Source organism: Lampetra fluviatilis, chromosome 2, assembly GCF_964198595.1.
Source record: "Lampetra fluviatilis chromosome 2, kcLamFluv1.1, whole genome shotgun sequence".
NCBI lineage: Eukaryota > Metazoa > Chordata > Hyperoartia > Petromyzontiformes > Petromyzontidae > Lampetra > Lampetra fluviatilis.
The window spans coordinates 32,041,183-32,066,480 of record NC_136276.1 but is presented as its reverse complement, the minus strand read 5'-3'; the positions used below and the strand labels follow the sequence as shown (position 1 = coordinate 32,066,480).

The 25,298-nt window shown below is 48.2% G+C and overlaps 1 protein-coding gene and 1 long non-coding RNA gene across 2 annotated transcripts in view; both read right to left on the bottom strand.

Moving 5' to 3' along the window:
- LOC144945552 (uncharacterized) overlaps positions 1 to 9,237 on the bottom strand; it is a 30,993-nt gene extending 21,756 nt beyond the window's left edge. The window contains exon 1 of the long non-coding RNA XR_013639686.1: positions 9,181 to 9,237. This is a non-coding gene — a long non-coding RNA (uncharacterized LOC144945552). The remainder of the gene's footprint in view (positions 1 to 9,180) is intronic.
- A 1,950-nt stretch (positions 9,238 to 11,187) lies between these two features.
- Positions 11,188 to 24,563, bottom strand: LOC144947004 (uncharacterized). Its single transcript, XM_078876114.1, has 9 exons — positions 24,462 to 24,563; positions 22,816 to 22,878; positions 21,848 to 21,886; positions 20,660 to 20,713; positions 20,133 to 20,186; positions 19,395 to 19,448; positions 14,078 to 14,131; positions 12,928 to 12,972; positions 11,188 to 11,202 (listed from the first exon to the last, which is right to left on the bottom strand). Exons 1-9 carry the CDS (start codon positions 24,561 to 24,563, stop codon positions 11,188 to 11,190), a joined length of 480 nt encoding a protein of 159 aa, XP_078732240.1.
- Positions 24,564 to 25,298: the final 735 nt, after the last annotated feature.

The following is a 25,298-nucleotide window of genomic DNA, read 5'->3' as shown; positions in this document are numbered from 1 at the left end:
GGTGGGGAGCAGGAGGGGGGAGCGTGCAAGAGGGAGAGTTAAAACAAAAATAAAATATTTATAATAATTATTATTATTATTAGCGGAGGCGGTGAAAGGAGGGTCACGAGACTGGGTTCCTAAATTTCTCCGCCACTCTTTCAACTCGTCTCCCTGCCAGGTGTGTCCAAGGTCGAGGTTTTAGCGTGCGGATGTGCGCGCGCGTCTGCGTGGCGCGCGCGTCTGCGTGGCGCGCGCGTCTGCGTGGCGCGCGCGTCTGCGTGGCGCGCGCGTCTGCGTGGCGCGCGCGTCTGCGTGGCGCGCGCGTCTGCGTGGCGCGCGCGTCTGCGGATGTGCGCGCGCGTCTGCGTGGCGCGCGCGTCTGCGTGGCGCGCGCGTGGATGTGGGGAGCGGCGCAACAAACAAGGAACGGTTGAGCGCGCGAGAGAGCAGAGAGCCAAAAGCACGAGAGAAAGAGTGGAAAACGATCGCGCGCGGCAACGGAAACGTCCGACCAGAAGAACTCTCGAGGAGAGATCAGGGAGGGGAGCCAGAGAGAGAGAGAGAGAAAGAAAAAAAAAGCCGTGGAAAAAGAATAAAACCGAGCCATGGAGAAGAAATATTTAAAGCGTGGAAGGATTAGTTATTTAACAAGGGTCATCCAAACTTGCGGTGGTAGATTGTTACCCGTAATCAATATGGTCCTCGAAGACGAACGCGTGTTGGAATGCATTACAGAAATCATTCACGTGCAAGTTGTTTTGTTTTCTAACTTGCTTCAACGGTGCTGGCCACAGTAATGTCCAGGCCTGCATCACTATAACAAAGGTTGTATACGGGTCGCACTCATTACACACAAAATGCTTGCCGCAAATGAACCACAATACCTCCGGTCACACTCACACAGCGGCTTTTGTCTCGCCGTCGAACAAAGATTCACAACATCGCTCGCTTTCAGATGCGCTTCTGCGGCCGTCTGGAACGCTCTTCCGATATTAGGAAGCCACTGGAGCTGTGCACTTTCAAGTCTGGATTGAAAACTCACTACTTAGAACCTGCTTTTTGTGTGTTTGTTTGTTGTACCGCTACGTACGGTGCGAAAGAAGTTCAACACGCGTACACACAAATACTAAGACACGTGCAAAATCAAGAACAATGCAAGATAACTTATAAACAAGCATTGGCGTATTCTTGGTTCTATCGGTAAAGTCACGTAGAAGGGAAATAATAAAATAATAAAAATATAAAACAATAAAAAGTCTCACGACGTTTCGACTGCAACACGTGACTTTACCGAAAGAACCAAGAATATGAATCCCTGCAGTCACGAAAGCTTTAAATCAAAATTTAAGCATCGCCGTGTTTTGTTTGTCGTGTGTGATTCTTCTCAAACCACAATCACCAGCACAGCCCATGACACCTGTCCACAGTTTCAGCACAAGGGACTTTGTTTGCTGGCATGAGCTTACACCCTCCAAATGAAGACAATGATGATGAGGATAATAACTAAATAACACCCGGGCCGGCGATGCCACGCGATATCGGACGTGACGGGGGGGAGGGGGAGGCGGGATAACGAGACCGCTGACGGCCGTGCGGCCAACAGGTGCTCCTCCCGCGAGTGACGGAGACGCCGAGGAGACATTCCGTAGCGCCCGCAGGCCGAGCCTCGTCAAAACCCCAACAGCAGCACCACCCCTCCTCCTCCTCCTCCTCGTCGCCCCGGGGGGAACGGAGCGATGAGATGAGCGCGACTCCGTCAAGACGCGACGGCGCGCGGACCCCCATCCCCCATCCCCCCCCCAAACACGGGAGGCTGCTTTTTTTCGTTCGTTTCCTTTTTTGTAACTTTTTGTTCTGTTTGTTTTGATTGCTGCCAGGCCGGCGTCGATGATAACCGAGCCACCACCCCCCAGACCCTTTGGTGAGGGAGGCCGGCTCCGGCGAGAACGGCAGCGCTGTTGCGTCGCTGGGAATTCGAAAGATGCGCGGAGAGACGCTCGTTAAGAGATTTCGGAAGCCAATTGGTCGTGGTGTGTTCAGGGCCAGATTAAGTTTGATGGGGGCCCGGGCTGTTATAGTTTTTTTGTTTTTTTTTGGGGGGGGTGCAGCGGGGGGGCCCCTTTTGTGTCATTTACATTTCTTCCCTCGAATGTGTTTGCCACCACCCATGCCCGATGATGCCACCAAGGACTCCGATGCTATTCACTTTGGTTGTTTCAGATCCAGTTTGTTTCAATGTGATATAGGAAGCAAACCGAAAAGTATTATTTCGGCACGCAGCTGATAGTAACGCACTTTAGCTATGGCACGGCTTTAATGATCAAATTCCCTTGAGGATTTTGGTGTCGTGGGCAAAAAATTCAGGTCCGTGCCTTTTTACCATCACTGCATCTGCTCATGCCATCGAGTAATGTTGTTATTTGTATTAAATCTGGCCCAGGGTGGCTGGGTTTGTGTGTGTGCGTGTGTTTTTTTTTGTGCAGAGTTATAATTACTTTTCAGATGTCAAAGGCGAGCGTGATTATTGGCGACAGATAAAATGTCTCTTGATGATCAAGTGATTCATCGCGGCGGGAAGCCTCTCGCGGGTTCTCCGGAGGATTCACATCCGCTTCGGGCTGCTCCACTTTCAAGCGTTTTTGTTTTCTGCTGAGCATCGTCATTTATTTATTCTGCACCCCCCTCCCCACCCACCCACAGTTCCCCCCCTCCCCCTTCCCACCACCCCCGACATAAACAAACCCCTTTGATCACTTTCTCCGGCACGTAACAGGTAACGTGTTTAGGAGGAGACACAAAAAAACACACGCGCGGCTCAGCCGATCCTCAACAATGCATTGCTCTGACAAAAGAAAATGAAATTCAAATAGTGCACGTTAACGCCGTACACACACTGCATGTTTCGGGGGCAGCTAATACAATCACGCGCCAGAGGTATTCGTGATTTTTTTTTAAAAAACTCGGTTTTGTATTCATTGACATATTTATGACATTCGCATGCTCGCAATGCATGCATCGGATCACGCACGCGCGTGTGTTCTCCCCTAGTTGGAATCAAATGATATTTTCACATTCATCTGGTCACAGACCGTTTCTCAATCAATCCACTGCTGGATGATGGACTTCGCCCCCCCCCCCACCCCCTCCCCCCCCACCCTGCACGCTGTGCGGGGAGTGATGAGAGTTTGTGGGAGCCACGCTGGTCAGTGCGGGCTGATGAAGGTTGGCAGTGGAGTCAATACGAGCGGTGGATTGTACTGCACTGCCCTCTGTGTGCGCATGTATGTTGAACTTTCAGTTGATGTTGTTTAGTCATCACCTTGTCCGCTATTGCTCATGGGAAGCGTGCGGGGCCTGTTCGCGACGAGTGGTTATCAGCGCTGTGTTGAGGCCGTGGTCACAACAGTGGAGGCATACGAAGCCGTTAGCATTCCTTTCGTGCCCAGTTGCGTAAGGCCGCGAGTTGAATGAATGGAATTGATAAAATGATTTGAATGTGTTGGTCAATGATGCAGAGTATGCGTGTATGTTGAACTTCTTTTGCACCGTACGTAGCCAACCGTGCGAATCGGAGCTGCGGGGGAAGGACAATGAACTAACACACGAATTTGTTTTCGAAAAAAACGAGTTGTCAATCCGGATTTAAAAGTGCATAGCTCCAGCGGATTCCCTAATGTCGGAAGGAAGATCGTTCCAGACGGCCGCAGAAGCGCACCTGAAAGCGCGTGATGGAGTGACCGTCAATGACGCCGACCACGCATCATGTTGTGTAACTTTTCAGCCTTAACCCTGCACAGCTTCCGAGGCCTGACGGGATTTGCATGCGTTTCGCGTGATTTGGTCCAATGGGGTATTTAACCTGCCGACAAACGCAACGTCTATTTACGTATGCTTAGCGAGGATAACGATTGTAAAATTAAACATGAAAGGGTGGCAATTTCACATATCCGCAGAGCTGCAGCTAAAAAAAGAACAACACTTTAAAGTTTTACACCTGGGGCAATATAAATCGGCTGTGCACAGCCAAAGCTGGGCTTTTTTTGGTATTGGAATGAAACCAAAGCATGCACACGTTTAATAACGAGCCCGAATTAGCATATTTTAATGATCTCCTTGTCTGAGAAATTATGTTTAAAAACATGCATCATCATCAAAAGGTGGCCGGGTTGGCCCAGAGGTCTGAGATCATGGGTTTTGAATTGGGATTTTAGCCACTCGTGATTAAACATTAAACTGGGAAAGTATTGTGAGCTGATGGGTCTCATCATGGTACCAATGACTGCCCACACACAAAAAACCCCCATCGTGTTTAATTTTGATTTTCACTTAATTTTAATAAATTCTAACTCTGATAAGGAGAAAATCTCGTGTTTTTATTTTGCTACCATAGGACAAACCATAGTGCGGATAACAGGTCACGGGCTGGGAATCTCAGAAGCAGTTCTATGACATCTCCTTCAGCGGACCGTGCTCTGGCGTGGGGCTTACGCTCTCCCCTGCAAGAGTTCCGAATGGACCAACTGTCCCATGATGTGACATGAATTAAACTTTATCAGAAAGTCACGTTCCTATTAGGGACTTGTCTCGTTGAAAAGTGGCCAAGGGGATCCAAGAGTTATTGCCCAATATGTGTCGAAACAAAACCAGAGCAGAAGAGGAATAGTCACAAACATAAAAAAACACATTTAGTCCCGACAGCTAACACAGCGTTAATTTAACTCAAACTCTTCCATCTGTATGGGAAAAAGTGTTGCCCCCCCCATCGCCGTCGCACGGGTGGGGTTTTGTCCGGATGCTCAAGCTTCCTCCAGCATGTAAACACTCATTAACTGGCCGATACCAACTTCATATATAGAGGACCACAGAGCTTGGTGGGAGGGGGGAGGGGAGATTTAGCGCCGGCTCGCTGCCCAGCTGCTGTCTTTTCCGTACGCCTGTGGTTCATCCTCGCGCCTCTCTCTCTCTCCTCTCTCTAAGAACGAGCCTCACGAATCAAAATCAATATTATTATTAACTGAACACTTCCGAGGACAAACGCATGCTTGAAAGCATCACGTCGTCCACGCGGATGCATTACGAGACAAGCAGCACATCTTCCAACTCGCCCCACTATCAACGCCACGATGCTTCGTTGTTTTATTGTCGGTGCCGAGCCAGGGGGAAGCGCATTTCGTAACGGAGGCAGCGGTGTGCGCGTGCTGTGGATGTTCAGGGGATTCTGTGGAAAAAAATGTGGGTGGAGAAGAGAATGCAAAAAAAACCCCATGCTAACTCAGCACACTTACTCGCTCACACAAGACAAAGATCCCCCTACAGCCTTTAAACAGTGCTGTTAGCGAGCACCTATAAAGGCAGGCCAGCACCACGCCCGGCCGCCTTTGTCTCTCTAGCTGCAATGTTTCTTACATGCAGCACTAGGTACTCATTTGAAGCTGAGTCGACCTAGGGGAGGCCCAGGATCGGTTCAGATAATCGTCACCGGTGTTGGCCGTGAGCGGGAACCGAAGTCGGGTCGCCTGGTTCGTAGCGCAGTGCGCTAACCGCTCCACCACCGCTCCACCTATACTCACTCTCACACTCACAGAATCTCACCCCCTCCCTTGAGCACGTCCATGGGGAACGCTGAACGGCAGTTGCTGTGCGAAGAGGTCTGCAGCCCAAATGAGATGTCATGCTTCGCGATCATTTCAGCGCTATCAAATCCTCTTGCGCGGCAGGAACGCCGATCAATTATTTATTTGTTTAAAGGCAAACGATACATTTCGTCATTATCGGCAATGATCAATCGACCGCTCGATGGAGGTCTCCCCAATCTGTCTTCATTGTGATCATTATAATAATAATAAGGGTAATCTACTCTCACCTGCACGGGAATTAATGTAATCGCTCCATCTCTGCGGTGGAATTCCTCTCCGATGCATTATATCCATTGGCTGCCACTCCGTTATTCTTCTTCGAGACCAGGGGTGGGGAACCTTTTTTATGCCAAGGGCCATTTGGATATTTATAACATCATTCGCGGGCCATACTCAATTATCAACTTAAAAATTAGCCTGTTATATTTGATTTTAAAATTTTAAACTTTCGTGACTGCAGGGATTCATATTCTTGGTTCTTTCGGTAAAGTCACGTAGAAGGGAAATAATAAAATAATAATAAATATAAAACAATAAATTTCTCACGACGTTTCGACTGCAACACAAGCAATCATCCTCAGGTGTGAAATCCACAGAAAGAAAATATGAAAAAATAATTGTATTGTTTTATATTTTTTATTATTTTATTATTTCCCTTCTACTGTTATATTTGGTCAAACATTGAATTAACTCACCCCTAATGCGATGGCTGGAACTGCTTCTCTTTGGTGAGGCGTGTGATGTTAGCTGGTATTGACGATGTTGCTACTCGCAACTGCTTTTCCAGGTTTGCTCCTAGATTTATTGAATTTCGAGTCCCGCCTGCGGTTGCCTTGGCAGGGCCACACCAAATGATTTGGGCCGGACGTTCCCCACCCCTGTTCTAGACAGTCGGGCACCTTCCCTTCTAGGCGTGACAAGTCCTAAGCATGCCATAGTGTGTCCATGTGCACCAAACTAATCCCATGTCTCGCATTCAGACTACTGGACTCAACGGGGCTCTTTGCCCGCTCCAAAATAAAGGTAATGGATCCAGCTTTGTGTATAAGTCTATGCAAGTCGGTGGGTTTCAATGTACGTTCATATAATTCCATGGGTTTTTAGGCAAGTCAGAGCCAGTGTCTGCAGTTATATGGGTCTTTGTGTAATCATATGAAAGTAAACGGATCTGTATAGAAGTCCGCACAAGTCAAAGGGCCTCTATGTAATTGTATACGTCTCTGTGTAAGCATATGTAATTCTATGAATCTATGTGTAAGTCCACAGTCTCTCCAGTTAAGTCCATGTAAGTCTGTGTATCTCTCTGTAAGTCCACACAAGTCTGTGGTTCTCAATGCAAGCCTGCACAAGTCTACGGGTCTCGATGTAATTCCATATTAGCCCATGGCTCTCAGCGTAAGTGTGTAATATTTTTAAGCACTTATATCATCCCCTGAATCAGACTTCTGCTTTAAATGACCTCTCACCTGCTCATAAACACAGGCCAATGCATCAATGTGTCCGCCTGCATTTAAAGGCTCCTTCAATCAAATCGGCAAAATGCATTTCCGGCCCCTCTCAAGCCGTCAACATAATGAAAACCTTGGCAGGGGGCTCGGGAGAGGGGTGGGGGGTGCACATAAATCGTAACAATAAATTCATTCATTAAAAGGCATCTGCATTTAAGCGGCCAGCCCCTGGTGGTTATTGAGCAAGCAAAAACTAAAACTGAACAAAAAAATGAATTACAACGAGAATAAATAAATTTCAACAACAAAAAACCTTCCATGAATCCCGATTCGTGATCAACGACAAGATTCCCGGACGCCTCTTTTTGCAAAGCGCCATCCGCTCTCCCCGGCAGAGGGGCAAATGTACGACGGGGTTTTGGGGGGGGGGGGGGCGGGCCCCATTTACGCGATGAGAGATGCATCATCTTAATTGAGCTCGGCTCCAATGCGGGCAGAGTTACGGCCCTCCGAGATGACGGACGACCAAACGTACCCGGAGGGCGGGAGAGGCTGCCGGACGGGAAACGCGAGCGGCGGGCAGAGAGAGAGAGGATCGCCATCACGCACCTCCGCAGGGTCGAGAGGAGCGACGGATGTAATTTGTCATTTCGCGTTCAGCTCCCCTCCCCCCACCCCCCATCGCTTTAAAACACTCCGCGGATTGCTAAATGAAAATCCACACGTGCAGACGTTTTGATTGCATCAGGCCGGAGCTGTCTGGGGCTGAGCTCCAGAAAATGTTTTCCTCGACCCCTGTGCCCCGAGGGCTGTCGGAAAATAGGGATGGGGGGTGAGAGAGGGATGACGAGGTCGAGGGGATTGAGAGATGCCCCAGTTTACAGGTGGTAGTCGTTGTAGCAGCACAGCCGGTTGTAAATCCACTGCTGTGTGAAGGTCACCCCTTACTGCGTGGGTCACGGGCAGGTGTGACCATACTTCGCTACGCTGGTCGCTGTGGGTTGTGAAGGCGGGTGTCGTAGATACATAGAAGTACAGTACAACGATGGCTACAATCAACAATATCTGTCATGCATGATGGTCGACCATCCGAGTTCTGTGCTATGCAGGATCAAACCTGCTTAGCTTCCGAGATCTGATGAGATCGGCCACGTTTCAGGTGATTTGGTCAAAGGAACAGTTCAATGTAACTAATGGCATGCACGGTTGGCTACGTACGGTGCGAAAGAAGTTCAACATATGAATACATACGGCCATGCAACGAAGCTCTTGTCGGTGGCGAAACAAACACACACGCACACAATCAAAATAATTTAGATGGAGGATGGAGGTTTCACCAAGGTGTTGTCGGTCAAGGGCGAATGTTTGTTCATACTTCACCTTGCTGGTCAGCGTGGGTTGATAAAGGGCCTTGGGAGTCCAGGGAGCGTTGGGGCAAGTGCCGTGAACGAGCACCTATTAAGGCCCGCTAAGAGGCGGTGTGGGTACCACATCAAGGCCGTAATCAAAATATACATTGGGGGGGACACATACCCCCCCCCTCCCCAATATTCAAATATGCTCAAAATGTCCCCCCCCCCCAATATATTGCTATAAAATAGATTTATGTTTCTATGATTGTGCTTATTGGTTGTACTTTATTAATCCCGAATATGTCTCTACCATTAGATACAATGAAACAAGAAAAGGTAAAAAAGAAAAAACTGAAATGTAATACAATACACTATTAGACATTATTGTAAAAAATAAATAAAAAGTCCATCCTGTGTGTTAGTGCATTTTTGAAATGTTTTAGGCAAGAAATACGTTTTCAAATTTAGATTATTTTTCTGGGGGGGGGGGAGGACCCCAGACCCCCTGGAAGATTTGGTCCCCCCCAATGTTGACTCCATGACTCCATGGCTACGGCCTTGGGTAACACAACGCCTAGCCGTCCATTACTTCCTCAGGTACAAACATTCGTGTGTTGCCCCCCCCCCAGCCCGCCTTCACCGTCCCACCAAAATGTTGACCCGTCCAGCCGGCTTATCACACGGCTGAGGTCGGGGTTTTAAATGATAGTGCCACTCCTCAAGAACTGTCTGGGTGCGATTCGTGCACGTTCAGTCACTCACAGGTTTGCCCGCGTCTCCAGCGAATCCGGGAAGGCCAACGTCTCCCTTCACACCCTGCAGAGTCAAACACGATCACGGCCACGTCACCCGCAATTGGAAATGAATTCACGTCGACGTTAAATTCCCACGCGCCGCTGTTTCCGTTTGGAAGACGTAACTCCATACATTGCCCTGTTTTTGTTTCTCGCGCAGGTTTAGTGACCCTCCCCCCCTTTTTTCTATATTTTTTTTACGAAAGGGAATTGAGTCTCTAACAGCTACTTGTGACATCGTGCGCTGTGATGTTTGTGTTATTCTGTATCAGCGCCCTGATTGTAACGGTCCCGACATATGGAACTTTTGACTTAAAAAAAAACTCATTCGCCACGTGCACATTTATTCAACCTGACGCAAGTGTCACGTGCGCATTGTGTCCTGTTAACGAGGACCACGAGCATTGATTTGTTTGGATGAACGTAACATTTTCAGTTTTTCTGCTGGAAGCTTCTTAAGGAACCGTTTTAAAGCTCCGCAGAGATGGAATGGAGAATTCATTTGCTTTAGCGCCCATCTTGTTGGCAACGTCACAGCCCAAGCCTACAACACCTGTGGCATTCCCAGGCAATCATCTAAATGAGAGCTACACGAGTGTGGGCCACTGGCCCTTTACTTTGTCCAAACTCTTGAGCTTGTGGTGTAAATTACACATTCCTCTGACAGGGATGAGCCAGTCAAGCGGACTGTTATATTGGCCTCATGATGTTTTGTCCGCGCTTACGAAGCGCTGGAATTTCGCCGGGTGGTGCAGGGTTCAGAGACACAGAGCCGGCAACCCACTGAGATCCTGGGTTGAAGTTCAGGTTTCAGCCACCAGTGATCACAACGGGTTCTCAAGTGTAACCGAGTTGATGGCCTCAGCCTGGTGTACACTTAATGTTGGCAAAATTCCGTTGCAAACTTAAATATTTTACTGGCACGCAATATACATCTCTACGGTAAGGCGCAAGAGTTTCGATTTTAAGCTTTCGTGACTGCAAGGATTCATCTGCTTGGTTCTTTCGGTAAAGTCACGTAGAAGGGAAATAATAAAATAATAAAATATTGAATATAATAAAATAATTCTCACGACGTTTCGGCCACAACGCAAGCAGCCGTTCTCAGGTGAAGACCTGTCTCCCCGACAGACCTGGTCCTCACCTGAGGACGGCTGCTTGCGTTGTGGCCGAAACGTCGTGAGAATTATTTTATGATATTTTATTTTTATTATTTTATTATTTCCCTTCTACGTGACTTTTACCGAAACAACCAAGAAGAAGGCGCAAGAGGTTACTTGAAGGGATCTCAGAAGCAGTTCTGGGGTGTCTACTTTCGAGAGCCGTTCCCTAACATACGGGCTACTGCACTGCACTGACGGCGTTCCAAACGGACACTTAATCTCATGACGTGACACCAATGGCGCATTTGAAATACAGCTTTGGGGGGAGATATTTTTTTGTTACAAATAACCAAAAGAGTGCCTGTCTTGAGTCTCCGACCAAGAATTATGATTATGGAGCACAGATGCACAGAGTAATATTTTTTTTTTATATACGTAATGTATGTGCACCATCAACAGCCCCCCACGGGCCTGGCTGTGGAAGCATGCAGAGCTTGTTTAACATTATACAAATTATATTATAAACGGAAACAGATTGCTCCTTGGAATCAATCTGAACCTGCCTTTACGATTAAGAAAATGCAGCCTCGCCGTTCAAAAGCTATCCCAAGCGGCGATCACACAGAGGCATGCGTCCAGTCTAATTTTTCACCGCTTGCCACCTGCTCTAACCATTGTATTTATTGCAGCGTGTGGGACTCTAGGTCACTGAGCACACAGGGACCTTAATGCCGAATGTGAAATTACACAAAGCTTCTCTGGATATTACATATATACTGTGGAGGTTATTTTAGTTTCGAGGTTGTGCTGCGCGGTTTTCTGCCGCGCGTTTGGTGTTGCCCTGCGTGTCGTCCTGCACGCTGTCCAACGTGTCACTTCTTGAGCCTCTGGAGCGAAACGTCGGACATCGTGCCGAACAGCACGTGGTACAACCCGAAAACGCGCATCGCAGAGCGACAGTGAAACCATTCTTCACATCAGTGTTCTTCACGAATGTTCATAGGGGAGCCACTTTCGCCAATAAGACATCATCAGTGTGAGGGCCGCCACACATTTGAAACCATTGGGTTTGACATCACGAAGATGGGGTGCGTCAGGGGCAGCACTAAATGCAACCAGAAGCTTGCCAGTGGCCCGCGGGCCTTGTAATGACGAACACTGCTTTAGATGTTTTCCTTTTTGCCTGCAAAATCCGGGCGCAGAAATACTTATTTGCCTGCTTTGTTCACAAGTGGCAGACCAGCGAACTATAGGCGTGCACGGCATATCGGGCCCCTTCCAGACAAACTCAAATTAAGAAGCTGGTATTTATTCTGCGTGGGCGACAGAAAGCCATCGCCACACACAACAAAAATTGGGCGATCGAGCGCTCCCGATTGCAAGGAGGGAAGTCATAATCCTGGGCCCGCACGGTCAACAGAGGAAGGGCAAAAGCTGTCATCCCCGTCTGGGCGAGACTCGGCGGCAAATTTCTAGATTTTTTTTTGTTCGTGACGACGTTAGTCTTTAGGTGCAGAAGAAAGAAATAAAAAAAAACTTAAAACAGACGCGCAGGAAATAACACCACCTCGAAGGGACGTCTGGCCAGCGTAAAAGAGTAGGCCAAAACAATAATTTGTATCTAATAATTAGTTTAATATAGCAAATTGCATCCAACAATCGCTGAGAAACTACAGACCAAGCTGGAAGGCTGCCAGCCGGTGAGCCGGCACCAACAATTGCTCTGCAATTTTCTACGTATCAAGATGTTTCCAGACAATCCGTGAGCGTTTGTACTTCATGTGGGGAGGAAACCGGGGCACCCGGAGACAACCCACGCATGGGAGGGTGAAACACTCTATGCCATACAGAAGGGACAGATGATATCAGTCAACACTTTGCTGGACTGCCTTTTGCTGGCAAGCCGGGGTTTGGCGCCTCACCCTCCGGCAAGGGAGTTTCACAACGCTCGTGTGGTCCACCACCCCTTGCCGCCTCCACAGTGCTGGATTCACAGGCCACGTGCAGCATAGCCCTTCTGCCAGCAGTGGTGTGAGCAAAGCACTTGCAGGGGCTGCACCACGGTGGTGAGAGGGGCGCCAGACTGGTGAGATGTTAACTACCTCGCCTGGTATACAGGAGGTCGTGGGTTCGATCCCAACCCTGACGCCTGCTGCTGTATAGTTGGAGGTTGCGTGTCTCTCTCTCTCTCTCACTCCGTGGTCGCGTGGATTTTTCTCCAGGTTCTCCGGTTTTTCCCTCCACATTTAGAAACACGCGTTTAGAGTATTTGGCTGCTATAAATGTCCACGTGATAAGCCACTTCGTTGATCTATCATTTGTGGCCAGATCCTTTCTGAAAAGGAACTTTATAACACAGTGTGCCTGACCTGGTAAAATAATAAAAACATTTGTTCAGTTCATAGTGTTTGCATTCAGGTTGGTGCTGTAATGAGCTACAAACATTATAATTTTTATTTATTCCCCCATTTCATCCCACACCGATGTTTGTTCATGCGCGCGAGTTTTAGTGGAAGGCGCTCGCTCGTCTGCTCGCGCTACGGGTGCCAGCGAGCGCGCCTGGGGTGGTAGGGGGGGCAGACACACGTGGCACAGCCCGCTGCTGTCTTTACCTGGTCTCCGAGGGGGCCCCTCTCGCCCGGAATGCCCGCTAAGCCCTGAGAGAAAGAAATTCAGATTCGAACAAACAAACAAACAAAAAAATCACCGAGCGAACATTGAAATTCCAAACTTTTTTTTCTTCGAAAAGGTGGACGGAATCGAAGGCTGCGCCCGTGACGCGTGCCCGGTGCCCGTCACTGCGTGCGGCGTCTTGAGACGCAACGTAAATTCGGACGTGAAATGCTCAAAGGGCGCGATTCGCGACAAAAATGATCACGACTCGCGGTTGCCATCCTGAGATCACTGTGGATACGTTTCGCAGGAGCGCGTCACCTTTTCCCCGATGCCCCTTCCGATGAGTGTTTAGTTACCTCGTGCAATCTGGGTGCGAGTGCAATATTACTGTTCAGACGGGTAATGCCGGCGCAGCTAGAATTCAACGTTGAGGTGGTTCGTGAGCGGGACAACCGCGTCAGGAGTAGCGCAGTGTATCGCTGCGACGATGCCTCCTCCTCCTCCTCCTTCGCACTTCGTGAATTCGGGAACCGAGTCGTCACAACGCTCCACGGTTCCGCTCGGCGCGGCCACAGTCGCCGCACAACCGCCCCAGACCGTTTTTAAATCCTTTATATTAAGTTCGCTTGCTTGCTTAGGACCGTGCAAATCTTTCGGTCGTTTTTTAACCCACTTCCCGTTTTCCAATCGAGCTGACATTTTCCACACAGACTCGTTGCGCGTGACAATTAATGTTCGTGAAAATTTTTGTTCCAAAATGTTACACTTGTTAGGACAAAAATATTATATTTAATTACCAATTGCTTAATGCTGCCATGCAATCATCTGACCCATAGGTGGCAGCCATCTCAAGCCAGAGGACGAGAGGACTCTAGCCGCCACGCATACAAAGGATTTATAGTGAAAAACTTTGTTTTTACGGGTTACACTTATTAATCGTTCCGCCTGCGCGCACCGGCGAATCGCGAGCGCAACAACGCCGGGGAGGAACGGCGGCCGTGAGCGCTCGTAAGAGGAGAGGAACGGAATACCGGTGAGGGAGAGGAGGCGGCGGGGGGGGGGGTGGATGGAGGGTGGTCTCGCTGTAAACTGCGCCCAGATCTACGAACGGCGAACGTGACGCCGCCTTAGCGCAGAAGCACTTACCGCGGGTCCGACAGGACCAGGCGGCCCGGCTTCCCCCGGTGCTCCTCGCAGACCCTGCAATCAAATAAACACGTCACTTTCATTGCCTCTGGGAGGCGGGTTTTCGCGTTAATATTCGTGTGAAAGCCCCGAGCCAGCATCGCCGAGATCATGGGATCGAATCCCAAGCTTCCACCCGGGGTAATATCAGGTCCTCGGTCTCGTGGCGAGCCGAGGCTCTCGGGGGTTCACTTTGGTTGCCTTTGTTTTAGAGCCAGGTAAGAGAGGCCGTTGAGATCAGAAGTCGCTTCTCCCCGCGGAGGTCTGCTGGGTGCAGTGCATACGTGGGTGACGACAAAGGGTCGAAGGAAACCGATTAAAACGGAGAATTGAAACTAATGAACGTCATGTTCTTGGTGCTTTCGGTAAAGTCACGTAGAAGGGAAATAATAAAATAATAAAAATAAAACACGATTAAAATTATCGCGACGTTTCGATTGCAACACAAGCAATCGTCGTCAGGTGTGAAAACTACAGCAAGAAAATTTTATCTGAAGCGGGAGAGATGCTGTGGAAATTAGTTATATAACTTGCAATCGAAACGTCGTGAGAATTTTTATTATGTTTTATTTGTATTATTTGTATTATTTCCCTTCTACGTGACTTTACCGAAATAACCAAGAGTATGAATTCCTGCAGTCACGAAAGCTTTAAGTCGAGGGTTATGGCAGTACACTATATATTAGGCACATACGATTAAAATGCTTCAAATCAATGTGTTTATGTTCACCTAATAGATATTGACTTCCCTGAATCAGTCTTGAGACTCAATGAGGCTTTACTGGGTCGAAAAATAAACCAACATGAGGGCACACGTGGCGCAAGAGGTTGCAGGTTCGGGAGGACATCCCGGGCACGAGGCAGGGGATGCGATGGCAATCGCACAGAGCGACTGGCACGGTACGGGGCAGTGGGATGGCAACATCTCAGGCAGGGCTCTTCATTGCCAGGCCCGCGGGCCACTGGTGCCCCCCGGTGGCCTTTAGCGCGGCCCCTGATGTGAGCCCCCTCCCCCCCTCCCACACACAACGAGCGAAAACACCACCCCCATCATCATCATCATCGTGCTGCTGTTAAACCCCCAATGGTTTCAAACGTGTGACGGCTCTCACACGAACTGTTGCGAAATTGGCCCCACCCTCCTCTGAACATTAGTGACAAACCGCCACCGGTCCCCAGGGGATGTCCCTGAGCGGAAATAAAAGTGGACTCCCTCCCGTGTTGAGCCGCGACCCTCGAGACGAACGCTTGTGTTGCGATCGAAACGTCGTCGTTTTTTTGATATTTTTGTTATTTTCTTTGAACCTATCAACGTGACTTTACCGAAAGACCCAAGACAATGCCAAAACCCTGCTGTGATATTTTCTGTCCTGATTTTTGATGCTGCTCTTTAATTAATTGCACGTGGCCCTCTTTGCTTCTGTGATGTTCACTGTCCGCGTTTAGTTCTGTTTTCAAATCAGTTGAACCCAAGCCTCGAGGCGTCGACAGGCAAAGCCGAGGCTCCGCAGGGCGAACCCCGACCGGCCTGTGCGTGGCTCAGAAGTCGACGGCAGTCGTAGGCGCAAGTGGGTCCCCGCCAGAGAGCCCTCTTCAACGGTAGCCGGTGGTCCACTCTTCCACGCTGTCCAGACGCCTCGGAAGAGGTGGTAGTAGCCACGCTTAACCCACCCAACCAACACCACAGGCAGCCCTTGCCGATCGACCATCTGTGGTGAACCCATTCACACTGCTGGGTGGACAGAGGTGGTGGTGAGTGGGTGGGGGGATTTAAGAAACTCGCCACATTGTGTCAACTGCCGTGCCGGGACACTGAACCAGCGACCTCTGGTTCGCAAGTGCAGTCTGCCTCGCCGTTCAGCCACGGGAGAATCCCGAATGTATCAGTACAGTTTTTTGTTGTTTTTTGTTTCGATTCGACGCACACTGTTCACGTAAACGAGGACGCAGGCTCGACCACTTACTGCGAGACTTGCCGACACGCGCGCACATGCAATTTTGGCGGCAGTGATGCACACGGAGCTAGAGGTGGGAATTCCAATTCCACATCTGCCGCAAGCAGATTTACGCGAATTGAAGCGGATCCGGCTTGTTGTTCGTGAATTGCTGACTCTGGCTAAGTCTAAACGCCACGAATTTTTGCTTTATCGATCTGATGGAAAGGGAGCCGGAAATAAACCAGACCTTAATTCAACACGTTCATATACCGGCCTACGACAACGTGTTGCGGGTGCGGCGATGTGCCCGCCGTGGCATTTAAGTTGCATCAACGGCTCCAAACCAACAACCCGGCACAGTTCAACCAGTGGCTGGGGTGGGATTTCATCGCCTGGCTAAGACTTCGCACACGGCGATCGGTGTTTACATCGTCCGTGTTTGTCTCTCTTTTTTTTTCTTTCAGAGCCCCCCCCCCATACCCCGGGGCGTCTCAGAGCAATCTGCATCGCGTATCATCTCATGCGTTTCGAAGGGCATCCCCCAGAGTCAGCTGTCCCCGTGGGCACGAGGCGACTCGGCACGTGGCCTGCCAGGAAGGGGGCAATTATTGCTCCTGTTAAATCCCGAATTGAGCAATTTACGGGTCCTGTCGCCGGCACGCAATGGTCTACTCTTTCGAACGAAGGGGGGTCTTTAACGTCCACTCTGAAGACGGACGGCATGCAATTGTAGTTAATGAGCCCCCCGCAGTATTAACCAGGGCTGCCGCTTGGATTCGAACAGCGAACCTCCGCAAAGGACGGCGCGTGCGCGCTACCGCTGGGCCACGTCACAATCTTCGTCGAGCTGGTGTCAACCTGTGGAACTCAATCAGTTTGTTGTCTGTCCCACCCCCCACCCCGCATCTCGGTTTGCTCTGTTGGCAACGGCATCTTGAAACAACGTGGGCAAGTACGTCCCCCGATTCACCCCGACTCTATCGGCGCGTGGTGGGGTGACGCGTGGGTACGATGTGCACACTTGGCCCCTGCGATTGCCGCGGTTGGCTACGTACGCTGCGAAAGAAGTTAAACATTCGTACGAGTTTCAATCTGTGGATTGAATTTTGTCGTTAAAATATAGAATGCGTAACCAGCAGCGGTGTGGTAAAGTGTGGGTACAGCGGTGTGGTGAAGTGTGAGTACAGTGGTGTGGTAAAGTGTGAGTACTCCTTCCCCTTTCATCCAACGGTCCAGTGAGTAAAAATAGGCCAAAGTCACCGCAAATAGCTGAGGCCCCTTCTGCGTGCGTCTTGCAGTGGAGTCACTGTCAGTAATTACAAGTTCGTGGACAAAATCCATCTGAAACAAAGCCCCCACCTCCCGTGACACCACGCTGCCTGTTGACGTTCTCCGGGGACAAGTGAGTGGAATGTATTTAAAGATCGAAACGGCCTCTTTGAAGTGAGCAGGCTTAGATGAGTAAAGACTCCGAGGACGATCTCGTCACGCAAAGAGATTATTGGAAGACACACAAAAAAGCACGTAAATTGTGGTGATAGAGCCTCAACGCACATTGATGATGTGCAGAATTTTGATTTAAAGCTTTCGTGACTGCAGGGATTCATATTCTTGGTTCTTTCGGTAACGTCACGTAGAAGGGAAACAATACAATAATAAAAATACAAAACAATAAAATTCTCACGACGTTTCGACTGCAACACAAGCAATCATCATCACCTGATGATTATTGTTTTATATTTTTATTATTTTATTGTTTCCCTTCTACGTGACTTTACCGAAATAACTAACTAAGAATAATATGCAGAATATTCGTTTCGCTGCGTCTGTGTTTATTCACCCCCTTCTGCCACCTCGTGATTCGATGAATTGTCCCAAGTTCGAGGTCACGATTCCAATCTAGAATCTGTGTTGTGTGGTTTTTATTTATTTATTTGTGGCTAACGTGACACCTCCAGCGGCGACGGGGGGTCGTGAGAACCAATTACATACAACGTGTGCGCGATTCGAAAAACAAACCGACACCTACAGACGTGCCCGATGCTACGCGTCTATCATAAACCCAAGGCTCCGTTTTAATCGGTGAACCGAGGGGCTGAATTTCAGGCGGTTGGGTGAACTGAACATTTTTTTCCCGGGCCCGGCACACCACATCCAGTACACATCTCGCTCCGACCGCGGCTACGAGTCACGTGCCCAACTCCAGCCTTAACTAGCGGCAGCGGGAATAAAAAAATATTTAGTGAGAAATTAAGCCCTCGGATGAACGGATTAATCCTTCGCATGCCCAGGGTCTCACGCGGAAGCCTAAGAGAAATGTTTGAAATGCGGGTGCGTTTTGTGTTTCAGTGGCTGCCGTATTTAGCCCGCTGCTCAGCGCGTTGGGCATCACGTGTGGCGCGTGTCCCTACTCGCACGGGCTCATCTGTGTTGCCTCTCTCTCTCTATCTCTGTCTTATTTATTTCTTCATTCGCTTCGTTGACGTGTCATTCGTTTAGCCCCGAGTCGTAGTGTGGGGCACGGCGCGTTGCAGGCGGTTGGTGTTGTTGTTGTTGGTGGTGGTTTTGTTGTTGTTGGTGGTGGTTTTGTATTGTGTGGCGGTCAGCGCGCTGTGCTACTAACCCTACTAACCCCGGCGATCCGAATTCGATTCTCGATAATGGCCAACACCAGCGGTGAATATTTGAACCGGTCCCGGGCTTCCCCTAGGTCGACTCAGCCTTAAATTAGTAACTGGTGCAGTGTGTACAAATCAGCACTGGGGAGACAAAGGTGGCTGGGCGTGATGCAGATGGAGCCATGAAATTGGATTGTGCGCAGGTGTTTGTTAGATAATTATTACATTGTGGGATCCTGAGCGATGGTGGTGGCTCGGGGAGGTCTTCATCCAAAAGTGGATTGATCATGGCTGATTGCTTGATGATGATTACTCAGGAAAGCCCCATTGAGCCTCAAGACTCTTTTTCAGGAGGGTCCTGCCAGGCTTTTGCAATTGAGGTATATGTTGCTATGTTGCTACGCGTCATCCCAATGGAAACATTTGCAGGTAATTTTAGAGATATTTCGTCGACACCAGCTATATTTGATGGGCTTTCTTTTTTTACCTATGGGAGGAAACTTGAGAACCCCGAGGAAACCCAATCAGAACAGGGGGAGAGAGAACATACACACTCCACGAAGAAAGCCACCCAGAGTCCGGAATCGAACCGAGGCCCTTCTTGCTGCGAGGCACGAACGTTGCCACTGCTCGGCCAACCTGCCACCAGATGATGGCATTGCCACGGCGAAACAATTCAGATTTAACCAAAATAGTCAAAAGACTGCTTATTAAGAGCATTACCTCCTGACCCCTGGCTCCAGGATGTCCGGATTCACCCTTCATTCCAGTTTCGCCCTGCGCATCAAACACGTAAAATGAGTTCGTAGAACGAGAACACGAAGCAATCCTTTTACTTATTCTTGTTAATGTTAGTTGGAAACTTGCGTTGTCAACATGCTTCGCTGATTGCCCTATCCAAAAATGTAATTCAAGCCAGTGGCGAAACACAGCTTTAAAAAAAACATTCTTAACCAGCACTGTGTTTTCAAAGTCAGTCACTTTCAGAAACAGAATTAATGTCACCATTGGAACTTTATTTGCCAGTAAAAAATATGATAATTGTTTTTTTACCCTTCTATCTGGCAACAAAACTGACCAATCAACTTCAAGGACAGTGCATATATTATCAGAGTTATGTTTTTTGTTTGCATTATGGCTGCAGGTATTGTGGTCTATGCAAACATGACTCCTTGTAAAAAAAGGTGTCAGTTTTGTTGCCAGATAGAAGGGTAAAAAAACAATTCTCAGAAGTAATCTCGTTTACATTAACTTTGCATTATATACTATTACATGTATCTGAAATTAAATATACAGCAGAGTGATAATAATGAATTAAGTAAGTTGAACATTTTATTCATGAAATGTAAAAAATTATTGATGACGTGCCAGGGCCTCTGATTCAAGTACTTCTGCTTCATTGATGAACATGTTGAAATTGTGTGTTTTGCTACAAGTGGCTTCTGTACAACGTGTTCTTACCTGGTCACCTTTTTGTCCAGACAGACCGATCATTCCAGGTGAGCCCATAATACCCTGCAACAAAAGCAGCAAACAACATCAAGGCATTTTTATTCAAACGGCACCGTGAATATATATATGTTTTTTTAAACATCGCCGTTAATATTGTTCCAACATCGTCCAACAAACACGCATGCATCAATGCGCATAACTCAAACATTGCGTAGCAGACAGAACGTATGGTTGGGGATTAGCAGAAAGATGTCCGTGATGAAGAAGAGCCATTGCCCGAAACGTCGCCCATTAAATATGTTTGTTTACATTTCGCGCCACAGTGCTACTCACAAATGTGTTGAGCTTATTTTTATTTTTGCACGAGCGGCTAACATGACCAAAAAAAAACCCCTTCCAAAAAAGAAACGCTAAATGAAGCGCAAAGCAACTTCACATCTGCAGGATACGAGGCAGGCGCGAGTGCTCTTACTGGGGGAATACACACACAAAAAACCCTAAAAACCCAACGACTCTTTTGGCCAGACCTCTCTCACCTTCTCACCCTTGTCTCCCTTGAGGCCAGGCTGACCTGTCTGCCCCGGATCACCCTGTAGAAAACAGCCGCTACAGAGATCAGACTCGGCGAGTCGGATTTTAAACAACAAAAAAGTGTTTCAATAGGAGCCCGCTACAGAGCACAAACTGCGATGTAGGGAGGGGGTGCAAGTCCGATTTTTTTTTACGAAAAATGTATGCGCGGAGGGCGGCATGCACGCGCACTCCGGCATCGCAGTGCCGTCGCTTCCATCCTCATGAACGAGCCTCGGAGAGGCTGCCGGATGTAGCCCACGTACGCGGGAGAAGATTGAAGGGTTCACGCCCTTGTGTGGAGAACGCTGGCTGACCTCTACAGGCCGAGGTGATGGTCATCTGAACTTCAGGAGATCGCCACGATAACGTGGATTTCAAACGGCAACTCAAATTAAACGAGTTGTAGGCAAGAAAGAGGGGCTAGGTTGCTGTGGTCATAACCTAGTTATCATCGCCAGACTACACACTGATGCAATGGGTGATATATATATATCCTATTCTTGTGTTTGGCAGCAATATTTTCAGGAGCTAGATGCCAATGTCAAGGTCTCCTAGCCACGACGAGAGGGCTTCAGGAGAGAATTCCTAGAGTTGTGCTATCCTTCCTCCGTCGAAGGAGCGCGGACGACAGTGGTTGACTACGTGTGTAGTGGCATAGTGTAGCAGCACAGCGCTGGCTGCTGGCAGGGAAGGGGATCTGCGGCGCACGGCAGCCCTGACGTCAGCAGGCCACGTGATACACAAGAACGCGTTCTGGTCTCGCTCTTCAAACGACTCGCGCCTCACAGCTCACGTCGCTTTGTCGCCACGCAAAAAAAACATCATCACACTCCCCACGAGTGATTATTTCACTGCGGAGATGCGTGGAAGGCACTGGGAGCCAGGTCTGATGATGAGCATGGGTTTTCAACAGATTTTGATGGCTTTTTCTGATTCGCCGTTTTCAGTGAACGCATGGAGCCACAGTAGCGCATTTCACTCAGCTGTTTAAAATGACGAGTCAAAATCTGGAAATAAAACTGATCCTTTCGTGGCAGTGCCACTGCTTCTACGTCAGGGCCATGAACTTTTCAAACACCCGCTCACACATATATATATTTTCTACTAAATCTCAAAAAGGTCGAATGAAAACATGGCAACCGTGAAGTTACCTTGTCTCCTTTCTCACCCCCACCTTCCCAGTCAACGGCCTAAATACATGACGCACAATTAATATTGTGTTAAAATATGCATTGTGTTAAATATACATTGTGTTAGGTATGCATTGTGTTAATATACATCGTCTTAAATATGCATTGTGTTAAATATGCATTGTGTTAAATATACATTGTGTTAAATATGAATTGTGTTAAATATACACTGTGCTCAATATACATCGTGTTAAATATGCATTGCGTTAAATATGCATTGTGTTAAATATACATTGTGTTAAATATAGATTGTGTTAAATATACATTGTATTAATTATGCAGTATGTTAAATGTACATTGTGTTAAAAATACACTGTGTTAAATATACATCGTGTTAAATATACATTGCGTTAAATATGCATTGTGTTAAATATGAATTGTGTTAAATTTACATTGTGTTAAATATACACTGTGTTAAATATACATCGTGTTAAATATACATTGCGTTAAATATGCATTGTGTTAAATATGCATTGCGTTAAATTTACATTGTGTTAAATATACTTTGTGTTAAATATACGTTGTGTGAGGTCGTGGGTTCGAATCCAAGTTTTAGCTGCCCACGATTGAACCAGATTATCAAGCCTGATCACCAAAGACTCAACAAAAATATTATAATAAAATAATGTTACAGTCACTTAGTGCGACTTATTCAAGCTCTGAGAATAAACAAATTCAGTTTCATCAATATATTTTGTCGGGCCTATCAAATGCCCCTGATTAAAGTGGCCTAATGAAGGGATTTCTGATGTAGTTCTGTGATGTCCTCTTCCAAGGCCATGTTCTGACACCGTGCTCTGCGAGGGTTCCGAATTGCGATATCCTCATCTCATTAACACTCTGCCGACAGCAACACTGCGATATAAGCGATACATGCAAAAACGTGATAAATGTATACAACGCTGAACGCTGACGAGGGAAGTGCTAACCATGTCCCCTTGTTCTCCTTTTGGTCCAGTAGCTCCCATCCAACCTTGGAATCCAGATTTCCCCTAAAAGACAAATACAAAGATCCCCCACACAGCCTTAACATACTATTGGGGCAAGTGCTGTTACCGAGTAGCACCTGCGAAGACCGGAACGGTACACGAGGAGGTGGGTGGCCAGCACCACGCCCGACGGCCTTTGTCTCCCTAGTGGCGATGTTTACACACCCACACACTAGATACTAATTTGAGACCGAGTCGACCTAGGGGCGGCCCAGGACCGGTTCAAATAATCGTCACTGGTGTGGGCCGTGAGTATAAATCGAACTCGGGTCGCCAGGTTCATAGCGGAGTGTGCTAACCACTGCACTACCGCTCCCCACAATAAGAGACAAAGTTAAAGATCCCCAGTATCTTACGTACAGGTGAATACATAAACACAATAACCGAGACTTCCGTTTCGAGCTGATAAAACACGGTTGGCCAAACCGCAGCTCGTGTGCCGCGTTGCAGGACCTGGTAAAATCAAGTACTAGTCTTTGGTTCTTTTATTGTAATTTTTTTATTTACTTTATTTTTATTATTATTTTTCTATCTACGTGACTTTACCGAAAGAGCCCAAGAATATGAATTCATGCAGTCACGAAAGTTAAGTCAAAATTGAAAATCAAATACGTTTCAAGATAACTGTATTCGAAATTAAGTCTAAAAAGAAATCCGCGGAAGCAGGAGTGGGCCTGGGTCATGTGCCCCTGGCAGCGGACCCAATACGAGTACTCCCGGGGCGCTCCCGTAGATTTCTAATTTCAAAACTCCACGGCAAAACCAGTGTGAAGGAACCGGTCGATTGACCGCCCCACATGACCCACTCAGCTCCTTAGTAAAGTCAAGTGTGTAATGAGGCTCTTGGCCCGGTTCAAATATTAGCCATTGATATTACCCATGGCCGAGAATACGACTCAGGTAGCCAGATTTGTAGCACAGTGTGTTAACCACTACGCTACCGCTCCATCCAATAAATATATATGGCGCGTCACCACAGCGCTTGTGCCAGGCTAAATGCACTTTGGCCACGTGAAGTGTGGAAGGCTAGCTCCTGGTAGGAGGTCACGAGAAAAACCCAGGTGTTATGGGTTAGCTGACTTAGACGACTGACAAATATCCAAACACACACGACAAATCACACACACACACATAGCAACCGAATGTTTTTAAAGCAAGTTTATCTCCACCAACACTGAAATGTCAACTTATGAACAATTAAACCAGAGCTTCCCTATATTTTCTGAAAGTACCATTTATGACCATGCGGCAGTTCTCAAAATGTGACGTTTGCCGTCGGATAAAAGCATTGTGCAGACACTGCCGACAACAGTTACGCGCAAACACAAATTGAATGTTCAGCACATTCGCATATAATGTATTTTTATCTTAATTTTAGTTAGCATTTCCACGTAATTTAAACATTTACCATGTAACTTAATTCAATGCCATTCGAGAGAATCGCAGGGAAACACATTCGATGAAGGTGAAGTTTACGAGTAATATCGCCACTGCCGTTCGATGAAATAGCCTGAAATATCCACGTATATAATTTCGTGCCATTTGCCATTACCGTTGTGCTTATTTAAGCTTTTGAAGGCACTCACCTTGAAGCCTGCATTCCCCGCTCGGCCAGGCAGCCCTCGATCACCCTGGAAGAAGTCGCGCACATCCAGTGAAAGTTCCTCGTCCGTCACGTAACTAATCATGAGAGCGATAGCACGGCTATCGAGTGTGCAGGCGGTGCAACTGCAACTTGGCCCAGGTGCCAGGGAGGCCCAGGCACCGGGCTACGAAGAGGGTGTTGAAATTGTCCAGGCACCACTCATTTAACCCAGTTGTTGCACCAGGGCCAATGCCAACCGCGCTACATCACAGCATCCAATCACGGCTGCTGCCGTTGTATCGTCTACGGCTATTAAGCCGCTCATTGAAAATTTTACGTGCGCTTTTAACGTAACCGACTCTTGTTGTGACCGATGCTATCTATTAATGCGGCTTGTTGCTGACCGCTTGGCGAATTTGGCCCTTTGAACCTGTGCTCAGCAGCCGTGAGAATTTTCATAAAAAATCAAGAGAGCAAATACAAATTTTAAAAAACAGGGAAGTCCGCCGTTGACTGCTCGCGCGGTCACCTCTGGGCCGGAGGGCCCCGGCGAGCATGAGCAGTTGGGCGACGGGGTGAGCGTGGACACGAGCGGAGAGAACCGCCCGGCCGGCGGGAGGCGACTCGTGGGCGGAGGCGCCGTGGCCTCGAGCCGCGGCGCGCACTGTGGGTGACATGGTGCCGCGGCCACGGTTTCAAAAGGGCGAGAGGCGGTCGGAGGCCGAGTTGGCGACCCACCCAGAACCTCGGTTCGAATCCAAGCTCAGTTGGTTTGATGGTCTCAGCCCAGTAAGTGATGACTCCGCAAGGCAGTGACGTTGTTGAGATTTCGATTTAA